Genomic DNA, 26541 nt, shown 5'->3' on the forward strand with positions numbered 1-26541 from the left:
AGCCTGAGGAAATGACTTGATGATGAAATCAAATTATATTAAATAGAAGTGTATAATCTAAAAGTGTGTGTGTGTATTGAGAGTTTTGAAGTTTTATATGTAACTGAATATCCTGCAAATTGCTGGAATTGTGCTGTTCATCAGAGTTGTTCACTTTTTCTTGAAAGCAATTTTTTATTAAAACCAGAATTAATACATATAATTAGTACTTATTTTGGAAATTTCAGTGTGGAAAGAACTTTCTCCTAATCAGTGTGGGGGAACTAGTAGGAAGAATTTGAAGACAAAATACATATGTTAGCTCTGTTTTTGGACTATCTAAATTAAGATTGTAGTTTGCCAGATTGGTGCTTTCACAAGTGTTACACTTATGTAGGGCTTTCCTGGGACATTTTTATCATTAATGTTAATATTTATGTTGTTTTACAGATTTTATGTGTATTATATGTAATTATTTTATAGTAATTAACATTACAATTAAAGAAAGTATTGCTTTGAAAAAGCCTTTTAAAATGGTTCTTAATATCTAATCCAGTGCATAATGTTTTTCTCTCCCATTCCATGTGCTCTAAGGATGAATTGCAGAGACTTTTGGATTTGCTGAAAAAGCAAGATCCTTTGCCTGAGGAGCAGCTGCAGAAGTTGTGCATTGAGATGAATGATTTTATTGTTGCACTGCCATCGGTGCAACCCTCTGCCAAGAGAGAAGGCTTTGTCACAGTTCCTGATGTGACATGGGCAGATATCGGAGCCCTGGAGGATGTTCGAGAAGAACTGACTATGGCAATATTGGTGCGTCTTAACCTTACTTGTGAAGATTTTTTGCACTTCCCCCATGTAGAAAAAAAACCCTATGCTTGTATTTTTTTAATATTTATTTAAGGTATAATGTGCTGCCCATGGGCTCTAACATGCTACAAACTAGAAATTTTTATCTTCACTTAAAATAGTCAGACTTCTATAATTTGCGTTCAAATTTGTTACAAGTCTGGTGCATGTATTTAACATTTCACTTACTATATTCATGATTTCTGTTTTCAGTATGTGCATTGTTGCTGAATCTTAAGTATTCTAAAAGTTTTGTGCCAACACCCTGAGTTATGCAACTGCCACACAAAGAATTAGAAGGGGTGTAGCTGGAAGATTAGCAGTCTCGCTGAGTCAGAGAGACACCAAACACAGCACCTTAGGTTGACAACTTAGGGCAGTAATATCTTTGCATCTGAATAATGACACTTCCCCCATTTTCTGGTACTTATCAGTGTAAGATAAGAAGATGCTGATGGACTGCTTCTTTTAGTTGTATAAAGAACTGGAATAAAGAACTTGCTTACAAATTATTTTTTCATCCAATTGTAGCCAAAATGAAAAGTTTCCTGTTAGCTTCTTGTCACAGATAACTATGATAATTTCTTTTACAGGCACCTGTCCGAAACCCAGAGCAGTTTAAAGCTCTGGGTCTGACTACTCCAGCTGGTGTCCTGCTTGCAGGGCCTCCTGGCTGTGGCAAAACACTGTTGGCTAAGGTAATCAATTTTCAAAATGGGTTTAAAAAATACTGGAGACTCTTCTTGAAGTGGATGTTTTTGTAAGAATGCCTGAGTATTGATAATACTGCCACAAGTTGGGCTCTTTTACCACTTCCCATCAGAAAGTTAGATTTGGGTCTGTGTGCTAAAATTATTTGATTTCCTTGTCATAAAGTTCCAATTTTCCTTGAAGAGGGAATACTGCAAAACCTGAAGGAATGAAGTTGGTTACAAAGAAAATAGCAAAGCTAGGAAGATAACCACTTCTAGGGAATAGTTCACTGTAACTAAATAATGTATTTTGAAATAGTCTACACTCTATTATATGTATGTATTTTTTATTTATTCTGTTTTACCTTACTGAAAATCCTTTTGTTTTCCTTCTCAAGCATGTCAGTTCTTAGGGCCTCTCCATGTAAATGCAGATATTCATGCGAATTTCTGGATTATCACTCATCTTTATCTCTAAATGCTGGTGTAATTGAATATCTCTTTAACTCCCACTAATTATTGAGAATTCTTCCCTAATACAGGGGAGAGAGGCGGTGTGTGAATCTGAAACACTGCCGCACTGAAGAGTGCAAACACCTTGCTAAATTCCCTGCCCCTCTCTTACTTTTATTTGCATATAATTGTACTATTTTATGTATTTTACAAACAGTTGATAACTGTTCCTTCCATTAAGTTTGTTTATCACTCCATAGACAGAACCTGAAAAAACGTGAGAAATATGTGGTTCATATATAAACTTGTCTTTCCTTTTTTGCTAGGCTGTGGCAAATGAGTCTGGACTGAACTTCATCTCTGTGAAAGGTCCTGAACTGCTAAATATGGTATGCATTAATCATTGTGCTTTTGTTATTTATGGAATTCTTGTCCAAAGTGTGGGGCAAGCAAAATTCCTGATAATTACACAACTGATACTGGTGCAACTGAAATTGCCTCATTTAACCTCTGCTTCAAGTTTTTCGCAGTGAAGTTGCTCATGTGAAAACAAAAATACTGTCTGGATAATTGAAGTATGTATCTTCGTTTAAATTACCTGACAGATGGAGCCTTCTTTATTGAAGTGGGATTTCTAAATGGCCAACTACATGCATCGTCACTTTTGTGTACATCAGGGAAAAGAACAATTCAAATCTACAGTGAGAATGATTGGTAACCGGTAACTGCAAGTCAGCAGATTTCACTAAGCAAAAGAAAATTCTCAGCTTTCAAGTTCAGAAATGTGTTTTGCCAGTCATTTTAGCTTCTTAATGGAAGTTTGAAACCTTGGAAAGCAATGTGGGGTTTTTCAGTTGATCAGAGTGATTTTTAAGGTTTTAAATGTTAACACATAAAAGTGCTACAGTCTTGAGTTTTTTAAGCCCTCAACTTCTAAGTGTTGTAATATGAATTCAGTCCCTTTTAGAGTTTAGAGGACATGTTGAACAGACCAAAGCAGCTGCAGTCCACACCTCAGAAGACCACGGCAGTTACCTGCTTATCAATAATGTGGAAGCTAAAACCAAAATAGTGGATTTGATTATTCTTTTCCCAAACGTTTTTGTGTACTTTAAGTAGTGATCCAGGCAGGAAATATAACACTGAATTGATGAGCAGCCCTTCTTCCTTGTTAAGTAAAAAGAAAATGTCTGGCCATGAAAATTGTATCAAATAGTGTTTGTTTGGAAAAAAATGTTTGTATTCTCAACTTGGCACCTCCCCAGCTGTACAATTTGCCATTCAAAGAGAAATTCTGGTTTACTTTTCAGTTCTTGCTGTCAATCCCCCGTCTCATCAGGCTAGATGAACTAGATGAACTAGTTCACTAGATGAACTTCAGATGTTCATTGTGTTCAGATTGCTCACTGGGTTTGTTTAGGAACAATTGAAGAACCAAAAGGTCCTTAATGAAGATTGTTAATTCTTATGAGCAGAATGATGCCAAGTTAGATTCATTTCCCAGGAGGAAGGAGTTCTGTTAAATTCTGAGTGTACTGCAAACTGTCAGAAGTGAGCTGGTGACAACTTGTTCCCAAGTAAATCTTAATCACCGAGGAAACAGAGATAACAGGCTACTATCAGAAGTGAACTGGTTAGCAAGGTGCACTTCTTCCTTGTAAAACATCTTAAATAGTGTTTAAAACAGTGATTATTTTTTTTCCCCAAGCAAAATCTTCACATCTTACATTGTTTTGCCATGATTTGTCATTTGTTTTAGTATGTTGGTGAAAGTGAACGGGCTGTACGTCAGGTATTCCAGCGTGCCAGGAATTCAGCCCCTTGTGTTATATTTTTTGATGAAGTTGATGCTTTGTGCCCTCGGAGGTCTGACCGTGAGGTGAGTCTCTCCTAACTTATTTATGGTGATATTTTATCTCTGTCAGAGTTTTTGCAACATTGTGGTAGCAACAGAAGTACCTGCAAGGCCTCTACATTCAGAGTCTCCCAAGAGAAACAATCTAATAGACTTTCTCACATTTAAGGAAAAATGCTGGTCAAATTTTCTAAAGCTTAATCCTTTATTTAGCATCTATGCATATGGAAAAAAAATGTGTACATATATGTGTATAGAAAATAATACCCAGAGAATTTGTGTATATCCACCAACTTGGCTGTGTAAAGCCATAGGAAAAGATGGAGTGTGCTTAAATATAATGTTTAATTTATGGCCAAATCCTGATACCTGTATGCAACTGTAATGCTGGCATGAAGTACGTATTGATTTGAACAACATGAACTGGATCATGAAAATGTTTGAGGCAGGAGCGTAGTGAAATGCAGTAGCTTCAGAGCTATTCCACCCGTGAAGTTTTCTCTGTCTTAGTTTTTTTTGTTCTAGATTAGGAACTACCTACACCTAGAATTAACAGCTTCTTTGGGGAGGGTTATTTTCTTAGCGCAAGGTGTTAGTGTGTTGAGAGGAAAGCTGCTCTGTTTCTTATGCAGATTAAGTGCATCTGACTTATGATACTGTACTGGTGCATGGATGTTGATGGCTGAAAGAAAAGATACTTTTTTCAACAGAGGTTGAGTAGAGCACTGTTCAAATATTGCCATCAATTATTTTAAACAGGAAGACTGTAGTTCCAGTCTGTAGGAGAGAGAGGAAGTTTCATCAACTGTTTCTGAGTCGTACCTTGTCTTCTGAATTTGCATACTTTGCTTCTTATGAAAGACAGCTAAGCTGAAGAGTTTGGACTTGAATTCTTGAATGTCCTGAGATGATAGTTCCCACAGAGCCATAAATGACAGTGTCTAGTACTAGGTACCACACTGGGCATAGATTGGGAGCTAAGGAGGGGGAGCAAGCGTGCTTTGGCCTCGCTGTATTTCACTTCTGTGGCAGTAGCAGCTTGGTGCTTAGAAACTCACTCCTGCTCTTCACAGCCTCCTTTAACCATGTAGAGGTGCTGTCTGGGCAGGAGACTGGTGACTGACTCAGGCTCTAATACTGGTGACAATCCTTGGGATTCATAATTGAAACTCAGGGATGTTTGATTGGCTTTTTGAGACCTATGTGCATTTTCATCATGTATTTTAATTATCCATAGGTGGATTTGTATTTTTGTTTGTTTGTTTAAAATAGAACAGTAATACTTAGAACAACATTCTTGAAAATCATTGACTGGTTTTACTGCATAATTGAACTCTTGTTATCCAACTCCTGTGCCTTCTCTCTCTTTCTCTGTCTCCCCAACTCTAAAATGAAATTCAGATTAAGTATAGAGGTTGGTTATAGGATGTAATTAATATTGAATTAACATTTAAGTATTGAGTAGCTCAGCTACTGAAAGAATTCTTTTTTCAGAGCCTGAATATTGAGATCATAGAATCATAGAATAGTTTGGGTTGGAAGGGACCGTAAAGATCATCTAGTTCCAACCTCCCTGCGAGGGGCAGGGACACCTCCCAGCAGACCAGGCTGGCCAAGGCCCCGTCCAGCCTAGCCTTGAACACTTCCAGGTATAAGGCATCCGCAGCTTCCCTGGACAACCTGTACCAGTGCCTCACCATCTTCATTGTGAAGAAATTCCTCCTTATGTCTCATCTAAATCTGCCTCTCTCCAGTTTATACCCATTGCCCTCGTCCTAACACTACAAGCCTTTGTGAACAGTCCCTCCCCAACTTTCTTGTAGCCCCTTCAGGTACTGGAAGGTTGCTATAAGATCTCCTCAAAGCCTTCTCTTCTCCAGGCTGAACAAGCCCAACTCTCAGCCTGTCCTCATATGGGAGGTGCTCCAGCCCTTGGATCATCTTTGTAGCCCTCCTCTGGACCCATTCCAGCAGTTTCATATCCTTATGTTGAGGATTCCAGAACTGGACACAATACTCCAGATGAAGTTTCACAAGAGAGGAGTATAGGGGCAGAATCACCTCCCTCAACCTGCTGGCTATGGTTCTTTTGATGCAGCCCAGGATACGGTTGGCCTTCTGGGCTGCGAGTGCACATTGCCAGCTCATATGTTTTGGCTGTTCATGTTGGGATAGATGGAGGAATGTTTAGTATAAATACTTGTATGTGCTTCTTTAACCGAGTCCTTCATCTTGAGTGGGAAAGAAGAGGTTTGCCACATGTTAAAATGCATCGTGGGTATATAGGTATCATGAATTTGGGGTGGAAACCAGCTAAGAATATAATCATAGAAATCCAGAATGCAGCTACATTAAAAGTGTGAAAAGAAACCTTTTCTTTTAATAGTATTTTTTTGCTTGTTTTCATTTGAAATGCTCACATTCCCACTGTTACCTCAATTTTGTTGACAAATTTCTCCTTTTAAAGTCAGGAGCCAGTGTCCGAGTAGTTAACCAGTTACTGACAGAGATGGATGGTCTGGAGAATCGTCAGCAGGTTTTCATTATGGCTGCCACAAACAGGCCAGGTAAGGACCCAAAAATCATAAACTAGAGAAATCAAATGTCATTGGTATCTTCTTGCGTTCTTATGTATTTGAATTCTATAACTAACCTTGTTCTGTACTTAAAATTACAGTCTCCTCAAATCCAAACCTTTTCTGGTCAATTACTCTGTTCCACATTCTTGTGACACTGCGGAATGGAGCAGCATCTTTAACGCGTGTCTTAATTAGCACCTGATACTACTGCTGTAAAATGCTTTGAAAGACCTTTGACTTAATTGGACTTTAGTTATGTCCTTGAAACATAAAATAGCAAAATAGAATTAAAAGATAAATTACATGATTTTTGCTGCTTACATTGATTTTCTGTTCAAAGCAACCTTAAGGTTTTCTGCTTGTTTTAATTATTTTTCCCTTGCATCGGGGTCATGTTAAATCATTTTTCTGTTTGCTTATCTTTTGCTTCCTGGGCTTCATGTTCCAAACTTTGTTCCCTCAGCCTGATTTTATTCTACTGTTCGTTCATGTTCTGTCAAGCTTTGATATTGACTGACATCTGTGCTCCCTTGCTAGCTCTTCAATTTTTGGTAGCTTTTGCAATTCCTGCAGCATCTTCTTAGTTAATAAGCTAAACTCTGATATCTATTATTCAAACATGTTGTGTTTTACAAACAACTTTCTGCCTCTTTCTTTTTTTATGTTGTGGAGTAGTCTTGTGTTTTACACATAGCAAGAAGCTTGTCTCTTCCTGAATTTGAACTCCATTTAGATGCTGACAGTTGAAACTTGCTATCAGTATAGAAATATGCATAAAGGTATTGCCCTGGGCCGTGAACATTTTTCTGAATATTGCAAGTGAAATTAAATATAGGGCTACTAGTCTATCTTGTTAAAACTATGCTGGTGTGGGTACTAGAATTTTTGAAAGAACCTTTGCACCTTGAGCATATATTTGGCAAATTACTGGTGACAACAAGATGCAGTTAGTTTTTTCATACATGCATTTATTAAGAAAGGACAAGATGTAGAATTCTGACAAGAAATGGCTTAACAGGAAAAAGAAGTAGTGTTGCTACTTTGGATATAAATTAGAATATGAGAGTTTTTTCCCAGTGGTCAAAAAATTCAAAGACTTTTGAGGAAAGTTTCTTGTCCCTCAAATCCTTCAAAGTCTTTGCACCAAGACACACTTCACATGGTGTAGTATGAGCAATAGATGCTTAAATCTATATGTGCTTGTAGAGATTCTTCGATTTAAAGTGGTAAATTTTTCTGGCATGAGCATGATGATTCTGACCTATCTAATTCAATGTGGAAAAGAGAATAAGGTTACACAATATAGCGCATCTATATATAGATACAGCTGGGTGTACCAGGGGGTTGTTAGTACTAGTGTCGTTAAGTTGCCTTAGGAAAGAGAGCTCTTGCTAAATTAGTTGTGCTCAGTTCAAGCAGGCTGGCTTTGAGTGTTTCTCAGGGGCTTCATATCTAATTGCTGATGGCAGTAAACTTGTCGTTATCTCTGATTAGTAGCTTGGAGTGTGAATTCCAACACTGTAGAAGTTGAGGATGCATCCAGCTTGACTTCCTGTGGGGCCACTTCAGGAGTACCATGGATATACAGGGGTGAATACGGTTAAGGGCAGCGTGTGTACGTGTTCTGTTTTCTGCTCATGCCTTCACTTGTAGAGGCTGCTGAGTGCAAGTAGTTTAGTAGCTTTACAAAGGCCAGTTTAGAGTAAATGTTGCTCAGATGTTAATTTCCAGATATGAATAGTTGTGTGTGGCAGGTTTGTCCTAATTCCCAGCTTTGCTGTTCACCAAACTAAATTTTCCTAGTATGGTTTGGGTACTTAACAGAAGCACACTGCAGATAGAGAACAGGGAGTCTGTGCTAGCAAAGCACTCTTACCATCCTGAGAACGAAATGTCCAAGCAGGGACCTGTAGGACAACCATAGCTTTTACTGGTGAGTGTATTGAAATTATTCCAGCAAACAATACAAGTTGTGGTGCCCGAAAAGCTCATTTACTTCTATGTCTGACATTTGTATGAAAGATATCATGACTATAAAGATATGTCATAGTTGTGTTGAATTGAGGTCTTGGCTGTGTGTGTAATATAAATCTAAATAATCTATGTGTCTCAGCAGAACTTCCTGAAATCTTCCACTGGGCCAGTATTGTGAAGTGCAAGATCTCAGCTTTTTTAATCCATGCTAACATACTTAAATGGGAGAGAAAATGGCTTTTCAAGATGCTTTTTTAGAGTTGTTGCATGCACGGTAGCTTTTATAGTTGGTTGCTGTTACTGTTTGTGACTGTTGGTGTGTGTTGTCAGCATTGTAGTCTTGGAGACCATCATGCCAGACTTCTTCTGTAGTTATAGTTGCTGCTGTTGTTGTAGTTGCTGGCTCAACCAGTTTTGGCATCAAGGTATGTACCTGGCATAGTCGTTCCAGTGAGGCATTAGCACCTGTGAACAGCTATTATTTTGAAATAGTGATGTTTTATATATCCCATGGCTGAAGACTGCTAATTTTTTCACATCCTTTAAGGACTTTTAACACTTTTAATTCCCATTTCACCAAAAGGCACTATAGATTGGTTCCTTTTGTTTATCATATGCAGTCTGCAAGTGGTAATTCTTACTCTGGCAGTGCTGAAGTAAGCTTTTGGTCTGTTCTTCAAAGCACGATATTTGGATGTTTTTTGCACTTATTCGGTGACTTTGAAAGTCCTTTGTAGGTCTTTCTTGACTACTGCTAAATTAGCAGGTATGCCATATTCCCAAAGCAATCTCTTTCCACCTAAATGCAGAACCAGTGTCAAACTTTCCCTGAAGAGGGAAATCTGTGAAGCACTCAATGTCATTACAAAGGTGGGGGGGGGGGGGGGGTAGGCGGGGGGGGGGGGGGGGGGGGGGGGGGGGGGGGGGGGGGGGGGGGGGGGGGGAAAGGGCTGAAAGAAATGTCATGTCCTGTTAGAAACTTTATGGGTCAGAATAATTATATTCTTTTTCAGCTTAATTCCTTCCCTAAATCCAAGATTTCCCACAATTTTCTAGTCACCAGTGAGTTTCAGTATTGGATACTGCTGCTTTCTGCTCTTTTCTTACTTCCTCGGGCTTTGATTGTTAATAAACTCTTAAGAGAAATGCTGACCAAGAAACTAGCAGCATTTACCGTGGGATCTAAGGAACTGTATGTAACCTGAGGAAACAGACAAACGCTAAAAGCTGGTCGTGATTTAAGCTTGACGTTATTGCGGTGATGTCTTTGCTTTTATTCATGGTCATTTTCTCTAGCTTTTTAAAATTAATTCTTGCAGATTTCCACTTCTGCTGTTAACTTGGAGCATAATCCTAGTTTCAGTGAGTTCTGGGTTTTTTAGCAAGTTTATGTTAGTTTTCTAGAGCTATGCACCTGAACCATGTTTTGAAGCAGTAAAAATAATCTTTAATCTCTGACAATAGTTTGGTTTTGGTTTTTCAATTGTTATGTTTATCCCTGTTTATACATGTTGCTGAATTAAAGGCTAGATAAGATCTAAGAAAAGCACTTGATATGTGAGGCATGGAACAATTTATTTCATGATAGTTCTAACTCACACAAATTATATTTCTGCATTTCAGCAGCCCTTGAACATTACCTATCTTTCACAGTAACTTTAGGGGAGTTTGTTGTTTGTGTAGGAGAAACTAGTTAACATCACTGTTTATCTGGAGTCTCAGAAAAACTTTTAGAGCTTCTGAGCATTCTAGAAGATCACAAGGTGACACCCTAGATCTTGTATTCTTCAATATAATTTTAAAAGCTGTAGTCACTATGGAAGTATGATGGACTCACCACAATAGTCATAGTTGCTGGTATGCACTGAACTTTCATAAATATCGACTCTTGTACATTTGAGATAAGACGTGAATAATCAACTGGAAATGAGTGTGAGACTAATAGAGTTTTATTACAGGACAATAGGATGTCACATTATAGGGATTATTGCGAAGATACTTTCAATATAATTTAATAAAGAGAATAGAAGTTTGCAGTAGTCTGGAGAGGAGTGTATCAGACTGAACTATGACATGATTCTCTACAGGGTGGTGCCTGTTTCAACCTTTACAAACAAGGCAAGGAATGGATGCACTCTAAATGTCATCTTGTGTAATTCTGCCAAATTTATTTGGAAAATGGTACTACTGTCTTGTAACAACATAGACAACACCATTGACTACATAGAAAACCAGGATGAAAATCATTAACTAGACATTTCTCTTAATACAAGCATAGTCTCTCTGAGACAGCTTCTTGGAAAAGAAGCGCATGTGTCATCAAGTTTCTGTGTTTAGCTTTCAAACTTAAGAGATAATCATAGGCTTTGAAAGAGGTTTCTATGATAACTACTTTAATTTCATTAAAATGTTAAATATATCTAAAATTACTTGACTCTGTTTAGATTAGTTTAGAACTAATAGAGAGAGAACGTTATTATTTATAAGGATGGCATACTTTGAAATTCCTGAAAGGGGAGAATGATTCAGTTCTTTAAACAGATATAAAGTGCACTCTAATGAGTGAGTTTGACCAAGGAGTAAATACTAATTTTCTGTGTTATGTGACTTGAATTTTCAAGAACTTCATGCCCATATATGAACCAGCAGGGTGAATTGACTTGGAAGGAGATGGGGACTTTAGATCTGTGTTTTAAATTTTATGGTGGTTTTCTCATTGTAAACCTCCATAACTCAATGAGTTACCACAATGAGTTCACAATCACTAAACCAGTGAGTTGTGGTAACTCCTTGTATGCAGGCAATGTAATAATTTACATACAAATAGATCACTGCATCTTTTGACCTAGTTACTCACTTTGTATAGTTGCCATGTTCTCAGAGTGCAAAACGGAAACAGTATTTTCTGTATCAAGCTTAGTATTTATGAAGAGCTTTTCAAACTTCAGAATGGATAAGTTATCAAGTGCATGGTGTTGTAATGCAATCCCTATTGAGAGTCTTTGTTTTGATTTTGTAATTTATCTGTTAAGCAAACTTTGTCATCTCATTTAAATAATGTGGCAAGACTTCCATCCACGGAGACGCAAAACCAGGAAAGTGCAGTTATGCCAAAAGCAAGATAAAGTATCATACAGCACTATGCACAGATGTATAAGAGAGATGTCTGTCTGGGCCTGCAGTGGCAGGGATTCAGTTTAACTCTTGTTTCACCTGGTCTGGATTAATTTAATACATCAAGTTCTCCCTTTTTTATTCTCACCATTCTCATTATGGATGGTTTTCTTTATCTTCTATAGGTTCTTTTGTGACTTTGCTGTTCACATTACTGTAGTATGTAGGAAATCATAGAGCCATTTATGTTGAAAAAGGCCTTAAAGATCATCAAGTCTGACTGGTAACCTAATGCTGCCGAGTCCACTACTAAACCACATCAACACATCTTTTCAAATACCTCCAGGGATCATGCTGCAATATAGTTCCTTAGTGAAATACAGCAAGTAATATCATCATTTTTGGTAGATGGGGAAATGGGGCATCAAGAAGCATTTAGAAACATCATCCAGGCAGTTTGAGCTGAAATACAAACAGGAATTGAGGTCTTTCTCACGTTATATGCCCTGTTCATATCTCTTGTTATTTCAGTAGCCCTTAGTATTTATATTCTGCCTTACTGTTTGTGGAAGTTCAGTATTGAAGCCTATAGTGCTAAAATCCTTCTAGAATTTCTAGATGTTTAAGCTTAGAATAATTTTATAGAAAAGTTTGTGGTGATTTTTTTTGTTTCTTACTTCTCCACCCATAATAACATCTGGAGTCTGTAGTTCTTCCTGAGCAATTTTGTACTTTGCAGGTCTGGTTTGTGTTTTCATGGGTTTCCTATTTTACCATTCAAAAAATTAATACATAGTAGAAATGCAAATGACCTATAAAATTAAGTTTGTATATGGATGCTTATAACTGGCCTTCTGTACTTGTTCTTCTTAATTTATCACTGTGCCTTTCAAGCAGATTTGCACTTGTTAATATAGGTAGAGAACAAACTGGAAACAATTTTCCCCCTTGTTTTGAATTAATGTGGAATTCCTCACTTGACCATGTTTACCTATGACAGTGAAAATGTAGTGGTATTGTATTGCCCAAGTTAGTGTCTTCATTTGTGAAGAGATGAAACTGGTATTTGTGAGCCATCTTTGGACAGATGTAGCTTAACTATGCTAGGTAATAGAGGCTCCTGCTTGGCAGAGATGAAACTGTTCTATTTTAATGCTCAGAGCTTCATGTCATGGCACAAATGCTGCTCTGAATCTCTGTACAAGTAGGCACATATTACTTCTCATGCATACACTTTCCTAAGGGTGTATCTTATTTCTGGATATTTTTTTCTTTTCTCTTTTTCCCCTCCCTAAGATATAATCGACCCAGCTATCCTGCGTCCTGGTAGACTGGATAAAACACTCTACGTGGGTTTACCACCACCTGAAGATAGACTCGCTATTTTAAAGACCATCACCAAAGTGAGTATTTGGAAATCAATTCTGATCCTGAAGCCTGGTGGAATGATTTAATATAAATTAAGTTTTGCAGAGAATTGCAGGATCCTGTCTTATCAAACACTTGAGGTCATAAAAGTAAATCTTCAGCCATATCTACTGTTAAATTTGCCTCAAGACTGCAAGGGATTCATAAATTTTGTAAGGCAAACCTGTTAAACGTAGAAACTGCTGCCTTTATAGTTACAGTTTGAACAGGCTTAAGTAAAAGATTCCTATCGGTATGAGTAATAGGCCTAGAAGTGTTTTGTAAGCTTTTTTGAGGGGGTTACACATATTCACCAAAATGCTTCACTAGCTCCAGCTACGTTTGCTCAACAGTAATTGGGAAAGGAAGCTTGTGATGAAAAGAGTTGTAAATGTAAATGTGAAAATGTAAAGTACCTGCCTTCACGGGTCCTCCTTGCCACTTCGGAGATTTGGATTATAGAATTCCATTTGAGTATTTCTCTAAGTACAGCACAGCAGTAATTAAGCCTTTGAAAAAGAACATAGAAAGCATTATGAATTACTTAGCTATTCCCTACTTTTTCTGTAGGGAGCAGGTGTCCTACAAGGTACTTTTTTTTTTCAGCTGCAAAGGAGAACAAATCTTCACTATAAAGAAAAGATAGCACAGTGTTATGAATAGTGTTATGAAAAATGTGGCAAAGCTTATTTAGTAAATTTGAAAAAAAGGCAGTTCAGACTGCATAAGTTGTAAGCATAAAGTTGTGGCAGTAGTTAATCCCATAGGAGAACTCAGAAAGTGAGAATTCAAGCATGAAATCATTCAAGCATGTTCGTTCATGCCAAAATGGTTGTTCAAAGTCAGTCTCTTTAAATCCAGGATGCTAGACTTCCCTTCAGTTGTTCTACACATGACTTCATGGAGGAGGAAAAGTGTGCCCCCTTATGCTATTAGCAGTAGATCAGTTCATTGTTTCTAAGTTTTATAAGAATATTTCAATTAAAACTTTTTACAACTTTTTTCCTAAAGACAGTTGCCTTTTAAAAGACCTAGAAGGAATTTGAGCATAACATCCATGAATCATTTTTCAAATACACTGTAAGGAATTATGGTTTTTATTTTACCGATTTATTGTTAAAAATAACTCAGTGTTGTTTGAAAATTGGGCTTTTATGGTGGTTCTGATGTAATACCACCAACCTGCTTCTGGAAGAAGTGGGTAGTAAGGGTCAGCCACCAGACTGTCTAAACAGAGCAGAAGGATTCTGGTACAGAGTTTACATCTGCTCTGTTTTTTAATGTACGAATGTTGAGCCTTGCTCTCCCTAATTTTTGCTGGAGTCTGTGGAGATTTATAATGGTCTCAAGTGCTCTTTGTAATTAGTGATGCAGGAAAATAGAGTGGCTAGGCTTGGTGCAAGGCTTCATGGGAAGGTGATATTAAACAAAAGGGATTTCTCTCACTTTCTGCTCAGTTTCACTTGCTGACACTCCCACAGCTACATACAGTCACCAAGATGCAGACATCTAAGTGGTCGGGCTAGGACCATTTGTGTGCAACACTGAGGAACTCTGTGTTGAGTCCTCACCTCTCAGCTTCCTCTTGCCTGGCAATGACTTGTTAGAACTGTTTTCTAGATTCTCCTTAAGAATTAAACAGTTTAGAATCATGCTTACTTCAGCTGCCGTTACTGTTAGACAAGGCAGCTGAAAAGTGTCTTAGCTCCATTTTTCTGGCAGTCTTAATGGCTACTGTCTATCCTCCTGTTGGGATAACACCAAGAGGAGTGGCACATGATGTGGTAAGATTATAAGGTTACAACACACACTCTGATAACCCTGTTATCAGAGCATATTTCTCTTCTGCTGACGAGCCACCTTTGCTGTGGCCCTATCTGATTATGGGCCTTCTTGTGATGTAAGCAACACATTGCATAGTGTTTACCAGCTTGGGTTGTGTCAATCCTATCCTTGGTTATCAGAGCGTGTTATTTTTTAAATGCCTGATACTTCCATGCATACTTAATTCATAGTTGTCTGAGTATTTTGGTTACAAATCTTTGTAGTGAATGAGTCTTTAATGGATTTTTTTTCTCAGTTATGAATTAAGAGGCCAGCAGAAATGAGATAGAAAAACTCTCTTTGCCTTGCTCACTCTGTGAGGAGGCTGGTGCTGTCCTCGCTTTACTACTTCTGCGGTCACTAGAGTTCTCATAAAGCTAGGAAAAGTTTTTTATTTCTAGTGTTAAGAACAAGAAATAGGTTGTCGTTTTCTTTAAAAATGTATAGGAGTTATCTGCCAGAAGAACACAGAACATGGAGAGAGGAAAATGTTTTAATTACTTGAAAGACCTTATTTTTTGTCACACTTCATCCATGCATTCTAGACAAGGAAATTTGGAAAATTTGTGTACAGGAACACTTGCTTAAATATGTTTGGTGCAGGTGTGAGTGGCTTCTGGGTGGTGGTATGCATTCCCAGAATTCCCTGAAGAATATAGGCACAGGACGTGGAAACTGAGAACTGTTGCTGAAGGATAACAGGGATTACAAATGCTGCTTACAAAGGCAGCATAAAGAGTAGGAAAGGGAGTTACAGGGAGGAACAGGTTGTAAGGAAGACAGGCAGCCTAAATGTGGTTTGAAGATTTATTGTGAAATAGTTTTATTTCAGTTAACTTATAAAAATGTATAATTTTCAAGTTCCATATTAATTATGCATGAGAAGCATGTGTTCACATGTTTAAGTGTACATTCCTGCAAGCTGTATCAAGCTTCTCTGGCACACATACTGCTGAGCTTGTCTGCAGAGTAGGCAGATCATCCCACTCAAAAATGCCCAATGCTTGTTACTCAAATTGAGAGGTAAAACATTTCCTATTAGCAGAGGTGTCGTCTCTGGCTTGCAGTCCTGTACGACAATTACTGCCCCATATGAAATAGTACAAGGCTTCCTTATTTCATAGAATCATAGAATATAGTTTGGGTTGGAAGTGACCTTAAAGATTGTCCAGTTCCAACCCCCCTGCCATGTGGGAGGGGGGATATCTCCCACCAGATCAGGCTGCCCAAGGCCCCATCCAGCCTGGCCTTGAACACCTCCAGGAATGGGGCATCCACAACTTTCCTGAGCAACATCTTCCAGTGCCTCACCACTCTCATGAACGAATTCTTCCTTATGTCTAGTCTAAATCTGCCCCTCTCCAATTTAAAGCCATTCCCCCTAGCCCTATCACTGCATGCCTCTGTAAAAAGCTTTCTTGTAGGCCTCCTTTAGGTACTGAAAGGTTGCTATAAGGTCTCCTCAGAGCCTTCTCTTCTCCAGGCAGAACAACCCCAACTGTCTCAGCTGTCAAGTTGAAGTCCCTCCTTCCAAGATGTTTTGAAATCAGTTCTTCAGGGTTTTTTTTCCCCCTCCTCTAGCTAACTAGTATTCTACCAAAGACTCATTTCAGATTGCTCCCTTAGTCTGCACAGTCTTTGGTTATTCTACTGTCTGCTAAGTATTCAAGGGGTTTAACTTGCCAATCACTATACCTTTTATTTTTTTTTCTCTTGAAGGCATTGTAGGTATATTATTAGGTGCATTAGTTCACCTGAAGTCAGAAAGAATTGTATGAATTCGTGCATTTCTGTCAAATGAGTTTCAGGCAGAAATATTTAAGTTATATCAAAAAGTGTCCTTTCCTGTTTGAACTCAGGTGTTTGATACTGTAGACACCTTGATTCTCTGTACTACCACAACACAACTTCACTGTTGTCTAAAGGTAACAGGAAGATCTCCACGCTTTTGGGATAGCATGTGCAAAAGATAATGTTTTCCTATCTTTTATCTCATTTCTTTAGGATGGCACCCGGCCTCCTCTAGATAATGATGTAAGCCTTGAAGAAATCGCTTACAGTCATCATTGTGATTGTTATACGTGAGTAGGTTCTAGTTTTAGTATTTAATGTGCAGTCTTCTGATGCATCATAATGTGTGTCATGTTGCAATTATCTTAACTTTCAGGGTTTATAAGTCTTTTACCTTACACTACTTTTCTTGCTTTCACTTGTGGTTTTTTTTTTTTTCGGAAGAGTTGGTAGGAATATATAGAAACTAAAGTCTTTTTTCATCTGGAATAGCCCTCTTCATATTGTAAATGCTGCTCAGTAGAGGCCTTTTGTCTTTGCTTCGTTTTATTTTACAATTCTTGCACAATCTGAGAATATATGCAAAGGGATCTGAACAGGCTGGACTGCTGGGCCGAGACCAATGGGATGAGGTTTAACAAGGCCAAATGCCGGGTCCTGCACTTGGGGCACAACAACCCTATGCAGCGCTACAGACTGGGGGAAGAATGGCTGGAGAGCTGCACAGAAGAGAAGGACCTGGGGGTGCTGGTTGACAGCCGACTGAACATGAGCCAGCAGTGTGCCCAGGTGGCCAAGAAGGCCAACGGCATCTTGGCTTGTATCAGAAATGGGGTCACCAGCAGGTCCAGGGAGGTTATTCTCCCTCTGTACTCAGCACTGGTGAGACCGCATCTCGAGTACTGTGTTCAGTTCTGGGCCCCTCACCACAAGAAGGATGTTGAGGCTCTGGAGCGTGTCCAGAGAAGAGCAACAAAGCTGGTGAGGGGGCTGGAGAACAAGTCTTACAGGGAGCGGCTGAGAGAGCTGGGGTTGTTTAGCCTGGAGAAGAGGAGGCTGAGGGGAGACCTTATTACTCTCTACAACTACCTGAGGGGAGGTTGTGGAGAGGAGGGAGCTGGCCTCTTCTCCCAAGTGACAGGGGACAGGACTAGAGGGAATGGCCTGAAGCTCCGTCAGGGGAGGTTCAGGTTGGATATCAGAAAAAAATTCTTCACAGTAAGAGTCATTGGGTACTGGAACAGGCTGCCCAGGGAGGTGGTCGAGTCGCCTTCCCTGGAGGTGTTTAAGGAACGGGTGGATGAAGTACTTAGGGACATGGTTTAGGGAGTGTTAGGAATGGTTGGACTCGATGATCCAATGGGTCCTTTCCAACCTTGTGATTCTGTGATTCTGTGATATGAGAGCCCTCTAAGTTGTGGGCCCATATACAATGATGATGAAAGCAAACTGGTTAAACAACCATAAACAGCTTGTTCTGCTACACTCTTGAAAGCAATGTGTTTGTCAAAGCAATGAGGGCCTATTTCAGCTTGTGCTTTGGGAATGCCATGGTGTGGTTTTTAGGAAAGCTTGACAGCCAGATCTGTCGGAATAATTTGCAGTTGTATTCTACAAAACTTCAGAAAGATTTAATCTGTTAAATGATTTATTAATAGTTAATGCTTTTCTGGAGTTCACAAAAGATAAAGTTAATGATATGCTGCTTGTCACAATATTGCTTTTGAATCTTGGAAATGGAGGCTGTTACTCAATGATTTTTAATTTGCCATTGTTTCATACTTACGAAAGATGAGGATTTTATCTCTCTTTCCCCCTTTCACTCATTGTGGGTTTTTTTTTGGGGGGGGGAGTGGTCTTTGGGTTTTGTTTGGGGTGGAGGGGGGTGGGGGTGGGTTTAAATATAGCAGTATTTCTAGCATCCCCAAATGATGCAGGGGGAGTTAATTGTGAACATTTTCTTTGGTGAAGTGATTTGCACCAGTCTGGAGGCTTGTGAAAAGTTCAATGGCTGGAAACTGGTCTTTCTAAGTGTTTGTTTCCAATCTGACCATATTTTTCGTGGATACTGTTATTTTAAGAGCATGTTAACTGTTGATCCAGTTTTGAGCAAGGCAATAATGGGTGATTCCATAGGAAAAAAATGTGTTGGGTTCCTACCAAGTGACATGATATTAATCAGTCCTTTGGCATTTCCAAGGATGCTCAGTAGGGTTTTTGCCTCTTCCCTTGCTTCTCATTTATTTGATCTTAATCTGTGGCTAAAATCTGGAGGACATCACTCCATAATGAAGGTTGCAGGGTAGTCCTTGGACCTCTTTCCAGTGTTCCTTTATGACAGCACCACCAGTCTCTTACCATTGTTTGTAGAGTCATGCCTTTCTATATGCCATCAGCAAAAGATGAGAGAAATCTATGGTAAAATAACCTGTTTTCTTTGTATCTCTAGAGGGGCAGACCTTTCTGCTTTGGTGCGTGAGGCTTCGGTTTGCGCCTTGAGACAGGAAATGGCCCTGCAGAATACTAGAAGGGAGAAAGGTAGGAAAGCTTTATAAAAATCTTAACTGAACAGTGAGAAAATAAAGGGAATGTAAAGTATTTAAGGTAGTTCAAGACAAGCAGAAAGGCATGCATGCTGTACATAAATGATTGGCGACTCTGAGCCAAACAGAAATTTAAGTCAGATTTCTTTCAAGAACATATAAACATCTTTGAAGTAGATGTAGGGGAGACTACTGGAAAAAAATTGGTTGATGCTAGAGGTTCAGCATAAATATTTTTTCTGAAATAATGTGTGTATGTCTAGATTTTTTCCAGTATTTCATTTGTTATTTTACACTTAAGTCAAAATGCAACACTAAGATGGAATTGTGACTTTTCAGGTGATTTCTTTGGAAAATACATTAGGTTTTCATTATGCCTCCTATTTCTAAGAACCATGCTGGAATATTAATGTCTTTGAATCATTCTTTTTAATGTGGTACCTATCCAGTCTCACCTGGTTTTTATCAGTAGATAGAGAGAGAAGAATATTTGCATTTCTTGTCTCGAGGGAACTAGCATGTTCATTTAGAGCAAGGGGGAAACTCAAACTATAAAAATCTTTGTTGTATGACTTGGTTACCCGTTTCACTTGCTGTAGATGGAAGAAGCTCTTGATGTGAGATGAAAATTGGTGAGTTTATCCTGCCTGGGTTTATAATTATCCAGAATACAGCAGACTTGGTCAAAGATGGTAATCACTTGAATTCAGCCTTCACATCTAGGACTGCAGCCTGAGCACTTGTTGTGTGGATGTGCTGGCATCAGCAAGCCCATAACAGCTTTTTTGGGATGTCCTTGTAGTTGGATTTCCGAGATGTCAGCCCTGGCTGGTATGAAAGTGTGTAAGGTGGTTCCTGATTGATAAACCTTGTTGCCACAGGACATGCACAACTGACTCCCCTCCCATGCTCTGTATGTGATTCAGTGCTGTGTGTCCTCATCAGTCAGTACATTAAACTGCCTGGCTGAGATTGAGGGCTGCTCCTTTCTATTTTGTAGAAACTGATACTACTTCCTTGCTATACCTGATCTTCTCCCTCTCTAGTAAATTGAGGGGCACATTTGTTTTTGTTTTTTTTAACATTTGAGAGTGGCTTGCTTGAAGGGACTCTTCATAGTGAAACATACACTCACTCTTCATGGTATTTTTGATCATGTTAGTCCAGTCACTGTGGTCTCAGAGTTGCCAGTTGTCAGATATTGCAGTTGGGGTGAAGGGTGGGGAGGTTGGGTGGATTTTCAGTGTTATCAGGTTCCTCTGGAGTTCTTCATCATTACCCCAAGCATTTGACTGCCTAGAAGAGTTCAGTATCTTTCAGTAGCTTACTACTTCCTATACATTTACTTACAAAGAATCCTTACAAAGAATGCACAGGGTATCAGAATCTCCTTGACATTTTCAGCTACAAAGACAAATGCAGAGAATTCACTGACTTTTTCTAAACTACGACTTTATCCCTGAATGTCCCTTTTTGTAAATGTTTTTTTTTTTTTTTAAATAGCCAGTGACCCCACATCACCAGCATAGTCTGTAAAGCTGATCTTATTAAGTAAGGGGTCTATGAGATGAGATTAGTCTTATATCTTTGCAGTTGAATTTGAAAAGCAAGATCTGGTCCTTGTTTGATAAGAGGAAAGGGAACCAGCTGTAGATCACTGATCTATATAAATGTAGAAAGAAAAAAAATATTTGGTTTTTAAGTACTTAGTCTTATTTTAAAAGAACTATACTTGTTGATACACTTTGTTGTTTTATCAAGATAAATTGTTTTAATACTAAATCATTTTATCACCAGAAATCAAGGCAAACTATGTTAATGCCAAGGTATAGATTACTGACAGCTAAATTTTCCACAGTACCATGCGTTGTGCCTGCTTTTACCATGCAATGAGCATTAAGTAGTCTAACTTACTTTAAATGAGAGGTAAACTACTTTACCTATCAGTAGTGAAAAGAATGTTTGTACCTAGCCATAGCTAACTCTTAAATTGATAGATAGACTGTTTCACCTTGATTTTTTCTGATAACTGTGCCCTTATTGATCTCCTAACTGATTAACAGGGCTTTCTCTTTCCACTCTTCCTGTGATTGAGGCTATATACTGTTGCACAATTTGATTAAAATGTTACAGGCTTAAAAAGCAAAAACTAAATTAAATTCTCACAGCTTCACTTTATTATTTTATGGAGTTTTGATGACTCATTCTGAAAGTAATTTGGCTTCTGTGAAAGACACAGTTTGAACTGTTTTTTCTTTCTATAAGGAGTGTTTCCTTGGGGAAATATAAAATACATATACATATAAAATATCAGTATTTTAACTTTTTTGCTTACAGTGGTGTAGCTTTTATGGTAATTGGAAACTTGAAAAGAGCTTCAGGCAACTTGAGATGAGAGAGTAGCAAGGCTGTATGTTTAGTTCAGCAAACTTTAACCTTCATCTTTACTTTTAAAGCAAGTAATCATAATTGTAGACTATTTGCTTTTATGGTTTATACCTTAAACAAGCTCTAATTTTTAATGTAGTGCCTTCCATCTGCTTTGTAGTCTTGCTATATCAGCAGAATGTTTTTTTTTAAACTCAGATATCAAATATATTAATGAGTAATCTTAACACTATTTTCATGTTGACACATCTCATTTCACATTAAATATATGTGATGCAAAGGCAGTGGCGGTACTTATCTGTGGGATCAAAAAGTGTCATAGTGAAATACGTTAAAAATGCATCAAATTGACTTCATCTGTATAATACTGGTATTTTGGGATTCCCAAGTCTCAATTAAACCAGACGCTTGCTTATATGAGCAGAGGAATCCTTTATTTATGTTGAGGTATGCTTACATTTTAACATATTAAAAAAAGCCTGTTCAAAAGGTTAAGATTAGGACTAATTACTGTGGATTGCTGCATTAAGGTAAAAAAAGGGGTTTGCATAAACTTAAAAGAAAGGGAGTTAAAGGGAAAGCTTTCATCACTTCTGGGTAATGCTGGACAAGACAATTACATGAAGTAAATTATTCATGAATTGAACATCCTGTAGTAGAATGTGAGTGATAACAAAAACATTTCCAGGTACTCAATAACACTGTAGGGGGAAGCTTAATATTAAATATATATAGAAAATAAAGCCCAGAATTGGATGTGTTAAAGGACTTAAATTCTGACTGGATTTGAGGTAAGTGCAGTTCACATCTTTGAGAATTAAATTCTTAATTTGTAGGTAGAAACATCTAAAATAATATTTACTTGTTTCAGAAAGTTCCTTGGCTTAAGGTGCAAGGTGTAGAGGGATGAAGATCTTGCCTAAGATCATAGACAAGAGGCTACATAAAACAAGAGTTCAGGTGTTCATAACACAACTGAATTAGATCTCATCCAGCTGATGAGCACACACAGTTAGGTGTTGTGAATGCTGCCTCAAAATACAAGCAAAAGTTCCTTGATTGTCACTTGCCTGCAGGTTAATTTAGTAACCAATTATGCTTTCTTCTTTAAGGAGATATCAAGATTTCCCATAAACACTTTGAAGAAGCTTTTAGGAAAGTGAAATCTTCAGTATCGAAAAAGGTAAGATAAGCTTCAAGCCTGTAACACTATACTGATTCCCATAAAGAGAATATCCTCTGCAGAGAAGTAAAGTCTGCAGTACACTTGGATGTACTTCAAACAAGTGACACTATTTCTGCATTGAACAAACATGATGTTTTTCATAAGTTCAAAAACAACAGCTTCCCTTTTCACCTGCAGCTGATGCATTGCAGGTAGATAGATTACCATGCTATCAAGGTTATCTTTTAGTATAGCACCTTAGACTCATTGGCATTACCAGATTAGTTTATCAACCTGGTCCTAACCTCTCATGTCTGTGGAATTTTCAGTGAAAGGTCAAGGCCTTTATAGTGCACTACAACTTGACACAAGCCCCTAAAGATGCTCAACCATTTCTGTTAGCATGCAAAGCTATCAATTTGAGATAGAACATAAAACACGCTTTATTATCGTAGTTATCTCTTATCAGTCTTTTCATTATTTGCATTTGTCAAGGAAGTTTGTTTTAAAGGTTTTCTTACAACTTGTTGTTTTTAATGATTGAAAGGAAGCGCGTTCAGTCATCTTAATTATAGGAATTGAAAAGCTTATTTAAGAATCGTTAATGCTGATAGCTTTTGTATATAGGTCTGTGTTGCCATGAGTGTACTGCAGCCAAATACATTAATATATTCGCTTCTAACAGTAGCCAGAAGTTAACTAGTTAACTATTTCCTTTCATTATTGTTTGTACTGTATTATATGTATGCTCAATAAGCTTCTCTAAAATTTAAAAGTGGACTTTGCTTCAAAGACTGTTTAAAAATGGTGTTGGTTGTTGGGTTTTCCCACCTTTGCCAATCACCAAGCAAACAGTTCAGAAACAACAGCCACAAAAACTTAAAACATCTCCTTTAACACAGCAGTCACTGGTAGGTATTAGGACATACTCCTTCTGGTTCTAAAAAGTTAACCAGTAATGGCATTCTGCATCTCAAAGGCAGCTTATATCATGTCTCAGATTTAATTGAATTATAGGGCTCTATCTGAAGCACTTTTAGTTAGTTATTATGAAATATTTTTGGGAGTACAAGACAAATAATCTCCCATTTCCAGATGCTAATTCCTATCTGCTAAACAATTTCATCTGACAAACTCTGCGCACCTGCCTGTGAATACCAGCAGACACAGGAAGCCATGTCATTGATTTAGCGATTCTGACTCCTCTTTTCCCTCTGATACACATCTGAGTTCAACTGACTTGCTTTTAAATAGTTGAATTGAAACTAACCAAAATAAGTTGTTCTTCATAAGCTATGGACAGATACAGATGTATCTGAAGCCAGTTATTTAGTAAAAGTCAACATCTTTAAGTATTCAGTTCTTTTAAACTGTCATTTTGAGAGACTCACAAAAAGAATTAAGGAACAGCTACAGTTCAGGTTAGACTAGCAGAAGATTATATCATCTGTTTGTTTTGGCAGAAATAAATGGGGGAGTAGAGTGTCAATTCAGCAGTTCCTCTGGCAGAGAGGGCAGAATCTTCGTAGTGTAGCTGCAGTCTGAACCTAGCATGGCAATATTAAGAACTCTTGACAAAGGCTTCTGTTAATTACATATAACATTGGTGACTTTCACTGGAGAATCTCATTTATGAGTCACATGGTAGGGGCTTTTTTCTGTATTTTGGTTTTTGGTACATGTTTTTAAATATAGCTACGGGCTCACGTGCTGTTTGTTTCACTTTCTTTTTAAATGATATATATAAAAAGTCACTTTAAAATGTTGCGCTTTTTTTTTTACCGTTGTCTGAAGTAATCTTTTTCCTCTTATCTTGGCACTGCTAGGATCAAATAATGTATGAAGAACTGCGTCAGTCACTGTGCAGGTGATGCATTTGGACATTTCCCAAAACAGACCTATTCTACATCGGTGGAGAGTTTTGTAATACTTGTGACTGATTTCAAGAGACAGGTTGGAAGGAAGCTCTCTCAACTTTTTAAACTGTACCTGAAAAAGCTCATTGTAACCTACTGCTCTAAACCATCCCTAATTTAACTATTTCCAGAATAAAAGATACAATACACACTTCCTGTTTATCATGGTTTAAGTTGTAAAAATGAATGCTTGTAGCACTAAAGAGCTAATACCATTCTGACATATTTTCTGTCCTTAATCAGAAATCCCTCAGAGGCAGCAAGGCTAACCCTTCAAAGTGTTTACATAAATGAAAATAGCTGTTTTCAAGAACAAGGACTCTGGAAGGATCCCTGGGAGAACAGAGCTGTGGAAGTAGCCTGGGAAAGTACTGCACTATGTTATCGTACCTTTAATCATGCCTTTCCCAAAGGGTGACTCATGATGACTGTGCCAGCACAGGTTCTCTGAGCTACTAACAGCTTCCCTTCACATTATCAAAAGAAACTATCTGGAGATAGCAAGCTGTCTTTATCTACAAGAGAATAAAGTTTAGAAATCAGAGAAATGTTATGAAATTAGGATTTAACAGCCACCTGAGAAACATTTGAAGCAGTAAGAGCTACCCCACAACCTGGTTCTCAATTTATTTATTTTTTGACAGACAAATCTGCAACAACAAAAAATTATGTTACATACTTGAATTTCTGAAGTGTTTTTGTATCCTCTGGAGGGAGGAAAGTGTTACTGTTTAAGAAACAAGCCAAGAGCCTCAAACTTTTTTTTAAATACAAGAAATTCCATCTTGGAAAGAGGGTTATAACTTTCAGCATCAGCAAACTATGAAGCACTGAATTAAGATAGAACACTGAAGTCTGACAGATACTGAGCAATTCGTTCCTGAAACCTACAAGCCTTCATGGAATTGTTTTACCACTGTGATCATTCTTCGAAGTTCTTTAATGATTAATCTCAATTCCTACCTTTGATCAGTCTTACTCTTTCTAGATGGGAAATGGATGCTTTCTCCTAAAAGACTTTCCATTAGATTTGCCAAGTTTGATAACACCAAACTTTAAATAAATATTTAAACTCATGAAAGTTCCATATGAAACAGTAAAATAGTTTCTGTAAGCCACGTTTATTCTGCAATCATACCTCCTAGTGACCCTAAACAACCTGATCTACCTTTATGACTTGCCTTGAGAGGGACCAGCCTCTTACAACTTAGATTCTTCTCTGAATTACCATCTGACAAAGATCTTGCACATTTTTGCCCAAGGGAAATGTGGAAGGCTATTACAAATAACTGATCATCAGACTTGTGTTTCAAAAATACTGCCACTCGGCAGCTTGGAGTTACCACTGATTTTTTGCACAACGTAGTGCGATATTCCCTCCCTCCTCTAACAAAGCCCAAGTCTCAGTGACTCAAGTTGTGGCACATGCAAAAATTGTGGCTAACAAGTCTCTGCATATAAAGGAGATCATCATGGGTCTGCTTGTAATTGTAAATCAGGCTTGCAGCTTTAAGAATTACCGTAATTCCCAGAAATCCAAGATGAAGTATCATCATTTCATCTCAGTAGTTTCAGTTGTGGATGTTTGTTATTGTGAGACAACGCAATTAGTACCTATCAGTTATGTGACTAATTTTAATGTAAAATCATAACTAGATGTCTTAAACAGAGCTATAAATGAACCACCTATTACATAAAACTTTCTCCTGATATAGGTCTAAATCTACAACTTCAAGAGTTTTCTTCCCACCTCCCTTAAAAGCTTTATAGGAAGCTACAACTGTGGGAAAGCAAGCTGTGAACCCTTTCAGTACAATAACATACTCAGTCCACCTGAGTGTTTGAGTTTACCAAACAAAAAAGAATCAAACAGGACCCCCATGAAGACCATACCTCAAATATCATTTTGCAGCTCTCAGACATTTTACCTTCAGATAGGATAATTTTAAAGGCCATCACTGTTTTTACCTGCCTGTGGCATGCATTGGTTTCAGAACAAAAAATATTTATAC

The 26541-nt window shown here is 38.0% G+C and overlaps 1 protein-coding gene across 1 annotated transcript in view; it reads left to right on the forward strand.

The window, feature by feature from the left end:
- Positions 1–24926, forward strand: part of NVL (nuclear VCP like) — a 38468-nt gene extending 13542 nt beyond the window's left edge. Inside the window, exons 14-23 of the mRNA XM_054063119.1 lie at positions 574–792; positions 1422–1526; positions 2300–2362; positions 3733–3852; positions 6296–6395; positions 12792–12898; positions 16731–16807; positions 18967–19055; positions 22561–22631; positions 24440–24926. Coding sequence (XP_053919094.1) covers positions 574–792; positions 1422–1526; positions 2300–2362; positions 3733–3852; positions 6296–6395; positions 12792–12898; positions 16731–16807; positions 18967–19055; positions 22561–22631; positions 24440–24484 — 996 coding nt within the window. The 3' untranslated portion in view covers positions 24485–24926. The remainder of the gene's footprint in view (positions 1–573; positions 793–1421; positions 1527–2299; positions 2363–3732; positions 3853–6295; positions 6396–12791; positions 12899–16730; positions 16808–18966; positions 19056–22560; positions 22632–24439) is intronic.
- Positions 24927–26541: the final 1615 nt, after the last annotated feature.

This window comes from Cuculus canorus, chromosome 3, assembly GCF_017976375.1.
Source record: "Cuculus canorus isolate bCucCan1 chromosome 3, bCucCan1.pri, whole genome shotgun sequence".
Taxonomy (NCBI): Eukaryota; Metazoa; Chordata; class Aves; order Cuculiformes; family Cuculidae; genus Cuculus; species Cuculus canorus.